General features: G+C 33.8%; 1 protein-coding gene across 1 annotated transcript in view; it reads right to left on the bottom strand.

Annotated features, from left to right (window-relative positions):
• Positions 1 to 12,790, bottom strand: part of ERCC8 (ERCC excision repair 8, CSA ubiquitin ligase complex subunit) — a 74,229-nt gene that overhangs the window by 48,276 nt on the left and 13,163 nt on the right. The window contains 3 exon segments of the mRNA XM_082457333.1: positions 3,889 to 4,012; positions 7,591 to 7,692; positions 12,691 to 12,786. Of these exon segments, the coding sequence (XP_082313459.1) occupies positions 3,889 to 4,012; positions 7,591 to 7,692; positions 12,691 to 12,786 (322 nt within the window).

Below are 12,790 nucleotides of genomic sequence, written 5' to 3'. Positions count from 1 at the left end.
GTGGCGAGAGTGTGAATGTGACATATCCCACCATTTATTTAGGTCTTAATTTCTCTCAATAATATTCTATAGTTTTCTGTGTAGTGTTGAGTGGTCTTATACACTTTTCAATTTCTTACTAGGTATATGATGACTTGTGCTGCAATTATAAACATTACTCTTGAAATTTCATTTTATAATTCTTTGTGCCTGGAATTCAGATACAACTGACCTTATATTCAGCAACTTTGCTGAATTTTCTTATATTATAATTTGGCTAAAGTTTCCTTTGGATTTTCCATGTTCGTAATCATGTAATCTGTAAATGCCAGTTTAAGGAATTTCCCTTTTATTCCTACTATGTTAGGAATTTTAAAAAAATCATGAATGGGTATTGACTTATATTAAGAAGTATTCATTATTTTCCTGAATAAACTGGGTATAGAGCGAATGTACCTCAACATAATAAAGGCCATATATGACAAGCTCATAGCTAACATCATACTCAACAGTTAAAAGCTGAAAGCTTTTCCTCTAATATCAGGGAGAAGAGAAGGATGCCCACCCTTGCCACTTTTATTCAAAATAGTGCTGGAAGTCCTAGCCAGAGCAATTAAGCAAGAAAAAGAAATAACAGGCACCCAAACTGGAATGGAAAAAGTAAAATTGTCTCTATCTGCAGATGAAATGATATTATACATAGAAAACCTTAAAGACTTCACCAAAAAACTGTTAGAATAAACAAATTCAGTAAAGTTGCAGGATTCAAAATGTTAAAAAAAATCAGTTGCATTTCTATACACTAATAATGAACTACCAGAAGGAGAAATTAAGAAAAAAATCTCATTTACAACTGCAGCATAAAGAATAAAATACCTAGAAATAAATTTAACTAGGGAGGTAAAAGGTGTACACTGAAAACTATAAGACACTGAGGAAAGAAGCTGAAGACGCAAATAAATGAAAAGATATTCCATACCAGTGGACTGAAAGAATTAACAATGTTAATATGTCCACAGCACCCAAAACAATCTATAAATTCAGTGCAATCTCTACCAAATTCTCAATGGCATTTTTCATAGAAATAGGAAAGAATAATTTGAAAATTTGTATGGAACCACAAAAGACTCCGAATTGCTAAAACAATCTTGAGAAAGAAGAACAAAGCTGGAGGCATCACACTTTCTGATTTCAGACTATACAGCAGTCCCCTTCTTATCTGTATTTCACTTTCCTTGGTTTCAGTTATCTGAGGTCAACTGTGGTCTGAAAATATTAAATGGAAAATTATAGAAGTAAATAATTCATAAGTTTTAAATAATACACTGTTCTGAGGAGCATGATGAAATCTTGCTTGTCCCACCTGGATGTGAATCATCCCTTTGTTCTGTGTATCCATACCATATATGCTACCCACACATGAGTATAGGAAAAAATATAGTATATACAGGGTTGGTATATACTATAACCATGGTAATTTGATAGTATCCGTGGTTTCAGGCACTCAGTGGGGGTCTTGGAATGTATCCCACATGGATAAGGGGGGACTACTGCATTACAAAGCTATAGTAATCAAAACATTATGGTACTGGCATAAAAACAGACACACAGATCAATGGACCAGAAAAGACAGTCCAGAAATAAAGCCAGGCATATATGGTCAATTAATTTATGACAAAGGAACTAAGAATATACAACGGGGAAAGGATAGTTTCTTCAATAAATGATGTTGGGAAAACTGAACAACCATATGCAAAAGAATGAAATTGGACCACTATCTTACACCATGCACATAAATTAACTCAGAATGGACTAAAGACTTGAACGTAAGACCTGAAACCATAAAACTCCTAGAAGAAAACATTGACAGTGGTCTTGGTGAAGACTGTTTGGATTTGATACCAAAATCAAAGGCAACAAAAGCAAAAATAAACAAATGGAACTACAGCAAATTAAAAACCTTCTGCACAGCAAAGGAAACCATAAACAGTATGAAAAAGCAACCTAAAGAATGGGAGAAAATATTTGAAAATCATGTTAAAGGGTTAATATCCAAAATATATAAAGAACTCATACAACTCAGTAGCAAAAAAACCAAACAATCCAAATAAAAAATGGGCAGAGGACATGAATAGACATATTTCCAAAAATATAAGAATGGCCAAAATGAACATGAAAAGGTGTTCAATATCACTAATCATCAGGAAACTGCAAATCAAAACCACAATGAGGTATCACCTCACATCTGTTAAAGTGTCTATTATCAAAAAGAGATAAGTGTTGGTGAGGATATGGAGAAAAGGAAACCCTTGTGACTGTTAGTGGGAATGTAAATTGGTGCAGCCATCATGAAAGACAATATGGGGTTCCTCAAAAAATTTAAAATAGAACCATATGATCCAGCAATCCCACTTCTGGGTATATATCTGAAGGAAATAAAATCACTGTCTCAAAGAGATAGCTGCACCCTCATGTTGTTTGCAGCATTATTTATAATAGCCCAGTCATGGAAACAACCTAAGTGTTCATCAACGCATAAAGGGATAAAGAAGATAACACACACACACACACACACACACACACACACACACACACACACACACACACAGGAATATTATTCAGCCATGAGAAAGAATGAAACCCTGACATCTGTGACAACATGGATAAACCTTGAGGGCATTATATTAAGTGAAGTCAGGCAGACAAGGACAAATACTGTATAATATCACTTACATGTGGAATCTTAAAAAGCCAAACTGATAGAAACAGTGAATAAAGTGGTGAATACCGGGGCTGGGGGGTGGGAGAAATAGAAAGATGTTGGTTAAAGAGTATAAACTTCCAGTTATAAGATGAATACGAGAAGGGAGAAGTTTCATAGGGAAGGGGACCTGAGGCAGGGAACATAACACATAACGTGTTCAGAAGGCAAAAGGAGATCAATTTAGTGGCAGTACATAATTTCGGTTGAAAAGAGGTAGAAGCTAAGGTTGAGAAAGTGGGAAGTGAGGTTATGGAGAACTTAGAAGGCCAGGCTGAATTTAGACAATGGAGTCACTAGAGGTTTTGTGTTGAGACAGGATGAAACTGCTTGATTCTGATTAATTCTGGGGTAAACTTGCTGTGGAAATGTGGAAGAAAAATAATGCAGAGAAACCAGTTAGGAGTTTTTAGGAGTAGTCTAGATGTACAGTGATGGTGAGGAAAATAGAAAAGGGAAATCTGAGAGTTTGAAGGAAGAATTGCTAAGATTTGAGGACTAAATGGATGTGAGGAGCCATCATGTTCACTTCAGTTTGGAACATGTTAAGTTTGAGAAGATGACACTACATTTAAGTAAGAGAGGTTCTGAAGACAGGTGGAGACATATGGGACTAGAGCTCAGGGAAAAAATTAGCATGAGAAAGAAATATAAATTTGATCAAATATAAAAACTATTATCTACTGTCTACCTTTACTAAGCTATAATATTAATAACTTTCTTTTCCTTTAAGTCTTTAGGCCAATAGGAGATAAATCCAATTTTCTTCCCTACACCACTAGACCATAGTAGTTTTTGAATAATAAAGCAAATAATAATAATAGCTAATGGTTTTTGAGCACTTACTATATGCTAGGCACTGTTCCAGGTACTTTACATATATTGACCTATTTAATCCTCACAACCATTCTATAAGGTACAATCATTACCCCCTTTACAGATAAATAGAGAGGTTCAGACAAATATCACATAGATAGTCAGCAGCAGAACCAAGATACAAACTCAAGCACTCTAGCTCTCCTTAACTACTATACTAATTTCACATCTAATATATATGACATCTTAGCAAATAATCACACTAAAATGGTTTAGGATTAAGTTCTCATTTATCGCACAGAGCAACTTGGAAAAGTTTTTAATGTACTTACTTGTAAAGTATTTGTATCCCATACTTTCAGAGTTTTATCAAATGAGCTTGATGTGAACATGCCAGTGTCATGAGGATACCACTGTACAGTCTCCACACTGTATTTGTGAACATCAGGATGGCTTCTACAAAACAGTAATCAAAATTTAGAGATAACTGATTTATTTGAGTTTCAAAACTGATACTATATTCACAAGTAGCAGTCTCAGGAACGATGATATGAATGGCCAAACCTAGATCACATGCCATGTCCTAGCTGTCTAGAGAAAGAGAATATCTAGGCATCTCTAGTTTTAACCTTTCACAGTATGATGCGGAGGCCTGCTTCCTACTAAGGCTCATAAAATGAGAGACTTCTGATTTCAATACCATATCCTGGAGGGATCAGCCAGCTACACTGGACCGCTTCATGGAGAGTGATTTTTCCTTACTGGAAGAGATACTTATTCTGGTTTTGGATTTGCTTTTCCTGGCCATCATTTTATCAACACCATCATTCTTAGAATTGTTGCCTCACATACCTCCATGGTGTCCCACACAGTATTGTTTCTGATTAAGAACCTTACTTATACAACAAAAGAATGCAACTGGTAGATGCCCATGAGATTCACTACTCTTATGTAACACATCACCCATAGAATCATGATCTGTTGAAGACTCAGTTATGACATCAGTTACAATATACCACCTTGTGATGATGATGTGCTATCCTGAAGGATACAGTATATGCTCTGAACCAGTGATCAGCACAGTATGTGTCCTTTACTGAATCTTAATTCAAAGACACTGGCTGTTTAGGAACACTTAAGAGACAATGGTGGGACATTTCAACACCAACTGTATACTTAATATCAGGAATTATTGTAGATGTGAGACAGCGGTAGTGGGGTTATGCTTATAAAACACCTTTTACCTTTTAGAGATACAAATAATTATGAATGAAATGATATCCTTCTGAGATTTGCTTCAAAATAATCCTCAGAGTAGGTGGGTAGGTTGGGGTAAAGATAAAACAAGACTGGTTATGACTGATAGCTGCTGAAGCTGGGTGATGGGTACGCAGTTCATTATACTACTATTTTCATGTATGTTAGAAATTTTCAGTAAGATAAAAGTAAACAGAAGACTACTGCAACCCTATGCAGATAGGACCATCATGAGTTCTGATTCCTTAAGGTGAAGGTTTGGATCACAATACAGAATAAAGGGCCTTGACACATGTGGTGCTACCTGAAGACCTCAAGCTGGCCTTGAGACAGCTGCAAAAAAGGACTGTAGTACCTATTCATATTTCCTTACTTTCTATGTCATGTATATATGTATATATATTAACTAATTTCCTTTCTTTCCTCTTTTTCTTACCTCCATTATTTTATATAGGTTAACTATACAATTGAGCCCACAGATTGCATAATCCTGATATAAGATCACGTAAAACCAGTGGAAAAATAGACATCATCCTGAATTGGAGATGGATGTGGTAAATAAATAGACTTACGGTCATAGCTCTTTGGGGAAGGGGATAATTACATTTTTTTGTCAAATAATGGATACTTGCATTAGGTCAGGCTGAAACTTTTTTTTTTAAAAGGGTAGGTATGGGAAGAAAGGTATATACTGATATTGGACAGCCAAATGTGTGGACTGTAGTGGACATGCGCCCTTTTCTTGGCTGAACATCCAAACTTCCTTTTGGGGGGAAATTCCCTTTGTTTGGTTGAAAGACAGTGCCTTGCCTCTTGTTACATAAAGCAAGGGGCTCCAGATATTCTCTCTCCCTTGCCCTTGGCAGTGGGGGCATGAACATGTGTCCTGGGCTTCATCAATACTGCCTGGGACTCTAATAAAACTCCAGCTAGTAATGCAAACCAAGGATAGTTAGCAATTATTCATAGCTGTGGAGTTGAGAATCTGTGTTTGTGACATGTAGCAGAACCCAAACTAAATTGTTCCTGTGGTGTGACCTTGACTGTGTTCTCTTGTCCTAGTTTCTCTTGCTTTTCTGCTCATTTTCTACATTTGATTCTTCCACCTTCCTGCCATTATGTGAGATATTAAATTTCTTTCCAATAAATTTCTGCTTAAGATAAACAGAACTGATTTCTATCTGTTCCTAAGAATCTACACAGAGATTTTTTCAGTTCTAAATAAAATAAATCTTTAATGTAGTGATCACAAATAAAAGCTCATTTATATTTTAGATTTTAAAATAGGACAAAGTATTGTATTACTCTCTTACTATGTATGATCTGTCATTCTCATTCACATTTAATAAAAATTTGGGTACAGGAATCTTTTTGGTGCTCAGAACAAACACATTAAGTAAAGCAAAAATAAATATCAGGAAACAGTCTAAGCCACATTAACTTAGTAACAATTTTTATTGAAATTATTTTTTAAAGTTAGATTATAAAGTCTTTGAATGTAAAATGCTACTTTAACTCATTTTGTAAAGATGCTTATATGCCCATTTACCAAAGTCATGGTTTTGAAGTTAAGAGTTTGAATCTAAGAAGAAAGTCATAATAAAGTAAGATTGATGTCCTAAGCATTTACTTGACATCACACACCAGAAAAGCAAATCATAGCCACTCATGGAATAACATTACATAGCATGTGGTATATATAAAAATATTATTTTAACAGTGTTAAAACGATAGCTAAGATAAAATAAGACAAAGATGAATTAAACTAATTAATGACTGTCTTACACTTTAGAATTTAGATTTTTTGTTTGTTTGTTTGGTGGGAGTGGAGAGAATATAAAATGGTATAAGCCTCTTAGGAACCAAGTTCCAGAGTACTTGAAGTGGTATCTTGTTTTGTACCAAGTGTATTTATAATTATATTGCTTCCTATTTATATAGTGGCTTTACAATTTTTAATATGCTTTTTAAAAGATAGTATTTCATTTAAGTCTTACAGAAAACTTACAAGAGTAACAGCGCAAGTATAATTATCTCTAAGACAAAATAGTTTTGTCAGAGGCTCAGAGAAATAGTTTCCTTAAATCTGTATTTCCAAAGTGAAGCACCAGAGCCAAGAAACATTTGTAAATCTCCTCACAAATATTCCATGAACTTATGCATCTATCTGGTGCTTTGGGAACAGCTTTAATACAGAGTGGTTGCTGATATGAATGTTCATGAAGTTTTTCCTCTTGAAAACATTTTTTCGACACCTATTCTCTATGTTAATTCAAGGACTCCTCAAAATCAGATCAAATACAGGAAATGAAAAAGAATTAAGTGATGATTATGAACAAATTAAAACAAAATCACAAAACACTTTATTAAAAACTTAAAAATAATTCTCACAAGATTGGAAAGCCAGTAAATAGTCAAAAAATTCAAGACAAAGAGAAGTATGTTAAATTAGGCAGCTTTGAGTAAACAGAGAGGTAAGGAAGGGGTGTGTGTGTGTGTGTGTGTGTGTGTGTGATTGTTAGTACATTTATGGCTTCTAGCTGTTAATCTTTTTGTTCTATTAATGACAGTTGAAAAATCTAATTTGTGTTTATATTTAGCTGGAAAGACTCAAATGAGTCTTATGCTAAGTAGTCTAAAAACTACAATTAGTTACTGAGGTGTGCTATGTAGGTGGAGAACAAAAAGAACATCATCAAAAGTTTTTTCATGTTTTGCATTTGATACAAAAATACTCAAATGTTTATAAATTCATGAATTACATTTTTAATACACACCTGCCAATGGAACACACTGCTTTACATGTGTAATAAGGTTGTCTGCTGGAGTTCTCAAGATCATAAAGCACAATCACACCATCTGAACCACCTGATAACATGCTAATAATAAAAAAAGTTCACATTAATTTATCATTTTATATAGTCCATTTATGACTATGTATTTCTGAAAATTACTGATCTACAAACTCAAATTTATTATGCCCATAAATACAGAGTAAATCTTCATTAGTATAGACTGAAATAAACTAAAATTTTTAACCTAATGTTTATGGAAGAATGAATATAGAAAGATTCAATCTGTGATCAGTTAAAATTTACCTTCATGATTCCAAAAAGAAAGGACAGTAGAAAGAAGATAGCAAAAGATACTTCTTATTTAAGGAAGTGAAATATTACAGGGTCATTTTAAATGGCCTAGTTATAAATGGAATCAGACAGACCAGTTATTACTGATGCTAGCTATCTGACCCTGGGCAAGTTACTTCACCTAAGGTTTTTCATTTGTGAAAAGTGGGACATTTTCACCTAAATCATAAAGTTGATATAAAGATAAGTCATATGCAAAGGCCTTTTATACTGCCTGGCAAAAAATAGGGGATCCATAAGTGTTAGATTTCTTCCCTCCATTATGAATGCATTTACTCAACTCATTCAATTTTGAGCTTCTGCAATATGCTAGGCATTATGCCAGTTTAACTATGAACAAGACAGGCATGATTCCTGACTCCCCAGTTTACAATCTAATAGGGAAAACACATAGATTTGTGAATTTAATTTATATATCTATATATGTAAATATTTATGCATGTATATAAAGTATTGCTATTTGTTAATATTACTGCTCACCATCAATTCTGGTGCTGTCTCTATTCATTCTTGTTCTGATATTATTCTCTGGTAGATTCTTAAGAAAGGCCTAATGAGAACAATACTCCCTGAATTTTTGTATGTTACTAATAATTAGTCCTTTTGTACTTGAAAATTAGTCTGGTTGGATATAAAATCCTTGACTCACATTTTATTTCCTTGAACATCTTAGAAAGGAAACTTCATTTCTTTGAGCATAAAGCTCAAAATCAAAGTCTGGTTACAATATGATTCTCTTTCCCTTATATGTAGTTTCAGATTTTATTCATTCTAGGAATGTTTCCTTGGATTATAGTTTTAGTCTTTATTCCATTCTCTTCCTTTGGGTTTCTTCTCTGGAAACTCCTATTATATGTATGTTAGATCTTCTTTGCCTATCTTCTACATACATCTGTATCTCAAATACTTTTCCTTTCTCCATTTCTTTTTGATTTTTAAATGTTTCCTCTTATATTTTATTTGCTTGTATTCCTTATGCTTTAGTCTTCATTTCTGAAACTTTCTTTTCTAATTTTTTCTTGAGTTTGATCATCTCATTTTTCAGTTTTTCTAATTCCTACTTATGTTACTCTTTCATACACTGTATCTTTTAAAAATGACTTTTAGGGACTTCCCTGGCAGTCCAGTGGTTAAGACTCTGTGCTTCCACTGCAGGAGGCACAGGTCTCATCCCTGATCGGGGAACTAAGATCCCACATGCCACACGGTGCAGCCAAAAAAATAAAGAAAATAAAAAACAGAAATGACTTTCAGCTAGTTTTAAAATATTAGGTTAGAGTTCTCATCTGTTTTGTGGGCATATCTTTCTGGCACAACTACACTGTCTAAAGGAACATTATTCTATTTATTCTCTTTGTTCTTAAAATAATTTTGTATGGGCTTTGATCTTAATCCTATTCTTTTGCTCATTTTTATGTAAAATTAATTTTCTTAAACTTTTAAAAGGGAGGCTTCGTTTATAACAATATTTAAAATTTATATCTCTAGAACATCCTCCTCCTCTTCTTTTTCAAATAAGATGCTCAAAATATGGCAGCTAACTTTCAGAGATTTCCTGATTCTATTCACCTCCCCAATTTTTATCTGATCCATCTTTTTCCCTTGTTTCTTTCTATTGTCCCCCTACTGCTCACTTTGGATTCTATTCCAAACAGTTTCTCCTCAACGTAGGGTTCTGTCCATTAGGGCATCTTTAGGTGATTAGCTGGAGAGATTATAGGGCCTAAAGCACTCCAACCCCTTTGGGTCTTACTGTGAATCCCTTGAACAACTAGAGTACACAATTCTTTCCCAGTTTCAATGTTGTAGTCAAATTGGCTTGCTGAGCTTTCAACTAACTGTCAGTTATTTTGAGTTATCAGGTCTATTAGATGCCCCATTGGTTTTTATTGCCTCCCCTGGTATAGATGCTGATACCACACTGATTTTGTAGTTATCAGTGTTTTGCTCCCATTCATCCATATTTTGTGGTTTGTTGAGATATTTGATCACTTATATTTGTTTTAAGTGTTGTACATTGGTTTTTTATTTTGCCATCTTTAGTTTCTTTGCTATTTATAGTACAACATAAAGAGCTTGTGCCAGAAATGAACACACCTCTTTCTTCACTGAGATAGTCTTGCTACAAAAAAAAATATAGCTCATCTAAACTGTGTGCTTAGTGACTTGTACCACATTCTGGTACAAGTGCCTTACCTTGTTGTGAACCAGATACAAAGGGTTCATGAACTAGCAGCATGTCCAAGAAGCACTGATTTATAGACTTGTTTTAAGAAAAATTCAATATCAATTTGTAGGACAATTAGGTTAATTTAAAACTACTTCTTCAAAGTTCTTTGCTCAAATAGTCCTAAATCTTACTGATGATGGGGCAGTAAAGAAAGATAGCAAGTAATGCCATGCTGAAGGTTTTTTTTTTTAATATTCAGCGTTAGCTTCATTACAAAATTTTGTGGTTCAGTTACTCATTGTGTATACAGAGAAATCTTTGTAAATTTTAACAACTACAGCTTTTATCTTGGTTGATAACACGTTGCAGCTTGTTTCAACACAGTTTTGAGTTACATGTGTACCATAACAATTCCAAAAACATTTTGCTGCATATTTGTACTTCGTGAAATACTGTTTTTTACCATGGCATTACATGTACTATCAATGTAAAAACAATTGTTTTCAAAGCTGAACTTTTAGACTTAACTTAAATTGTATTTACAATAACATAAGATGTTTCATCTTTGCTAGAATGACTTCCAAAAGCTTTCCTTTGATTACATTAATTGCGTGAAAAAATTGAACATTATTGTAATTAATGGACTTTGTAGTTGAAGTATCTGATGGCAATGATGTTACTTAACTCTACAATTATTATCCTGCTAATAAAGTGAACACAGTAAAAGACAGGACTTGATGTTTTTATGTGGACAAGAAAACTCGGTACCAAAGATGCATGGAATTAACTCAGAAGAATTTAGAAGACATAAAAGAAAATCCAAGCTTCACAGGATGATATACAAATGTACTTTATGTAGTTGCACTTGTTAAAATGTTGTTTTCAGATAGACTTCTTCAATTAACTCCTAATTTTGGAAATAAATGCTTCTTTACAAGATTTATGTATTCTAGTTTTCATTCTGGTTTTCCATGGTATCACTACAGCTCTCACAGTGTTTGGTAAATATTAACAAGTATTTTGAGCAAGTTACATGTGAATTGATTTTTCTGAGAAAAAGAAGACTTATATTTAATTTTCCATTAAACATTCATTTTGCTTTTCATTTCTCTTTCCTGCCAAAAGGGTTTAATGCAAAATACAAGTCTTAGCAAACAATGAAATAAATAGTTGTAGATTTTTACTATGCAAAAAGGGGGAAAAGGGGGAAACCACTGTAGTGAGAATCTTGACTTTTTTGTATATGCTCTGCAAAGACTCCTCAGTCTGTTATTTCTCACACATATTTAATGCACATGTAATCTATAACTTCCCACATTTCTAACTCTCCCAACTGGTAGCCTACTGGATTCATGTACTTTACAGGTCAAACAACTGATCACTACCCCAAATGATTGGCTGGAGTATTGAACATTTTTTTCTACCAGCACCTAAGGCCAAAAGAAATCAGCTATCCCTTGCTGCTCATGTCTGGATTATTTTATAAGCAAATGTCCCACAGCTGTCCTTAATTGGGAGGTGTTATGTTGAGCCTGGAAAAGGTCAGGAGGAAGAAAAGAATTATCACAGGTCATCTTTTAGATTTAACCGTGTGTTAAAGTGAGCATTTGTTCACCATACATGTTTCTCATATACTACTAGGTGAGACCATGACAGAGGCTGGAAATAAAAAATGGATTTCTATTGAACCTACTCTGGCTTATTTTAATGTAAATAATTATACTTCATTATAATATAAAAATTTGGGGCAAATGCTAAACAGAACATGATAAGACAAACTTTTCTTTAGTTACTTTTACACTTGTCTTAATTATAGACCACATGAAGGGTTTTGAACTTTCTTGTAAGAGTAATGTGGGGTAGATGAGTTTTAAGTGGGGGAGATGGCACATTTTTTCTAAGCACTTCAGTTGTTGTATGGAAAATGGATTGAAAGGAGTAAAACTATAGGTGATAATGCTTTTGATTAACAACAGTGGTGGCAACCATTTACAGTATGCCATGTCCTATGCTAATCATGTTATACATATTATCTCAATTAATCTTCACAACAAACTTGTTAGATATTGTTGTTACATTGTGTATCTAAGGGAACTGTGAATTAGAAAGGTTAGATAAATTGCTCAAGGCCACATAGCTGATAAATATAAAGCCAGGAGGAACTCAAACACAAGTCTGGTGTGCTTCAAACTTAATTCTCCAAAATATACTTCTGCTTTTTATATTTGTTTTCCCACTAGACTCCTTGAGAGTAACAACTCTGTTTTGAAATAGTACCTAAAGACATACCTCAGCACTTACACACTCTCTGCATCCAAAAAAGTTCAGTATTTGTTGATTTAACAATGAATATATTTATATTAAAGTAGTTTGGAAATGTTTATTTGGCAACATTTCATAGGTTCAATGTTCTGTATTTATTTGAAATTAATAATGCCAGATTTAAAATGCTACAAATTTAGAATTCTTATTAATTTGTATGAAACTTCACAAAATTAATCTGAAAGCAAGATTTTACTGGATCTCACTTAGGAACAAAAATGATTATATAATAAACTTACTATCTCCCTTCAACAGGGTCAATGTCAAGGGTGTTAACTCCACTGCCATGGATCCTTTCAACATCTCTGTCTTTGTTTAACTCCAGTCCCAAAACCCTGC

Source organism: Balaenoptera physalus (assembly GCF_965194825.1).
Source record: "Balaenoptera physalus genome assembly, chromosome: 3".
NCBI classification, from domain to species: Eukaryota; Metazoa; Chordata; class Mammalia; order Artiodactyla; family Balaenopteridae; genus Balaenoptera; species Balaenoptera physalus.
The sequence above is the reverse complement of the archived record's forward strand: the minus strand, read 5'-3'. Positions and strand labels throughout refer to the sequence as shown.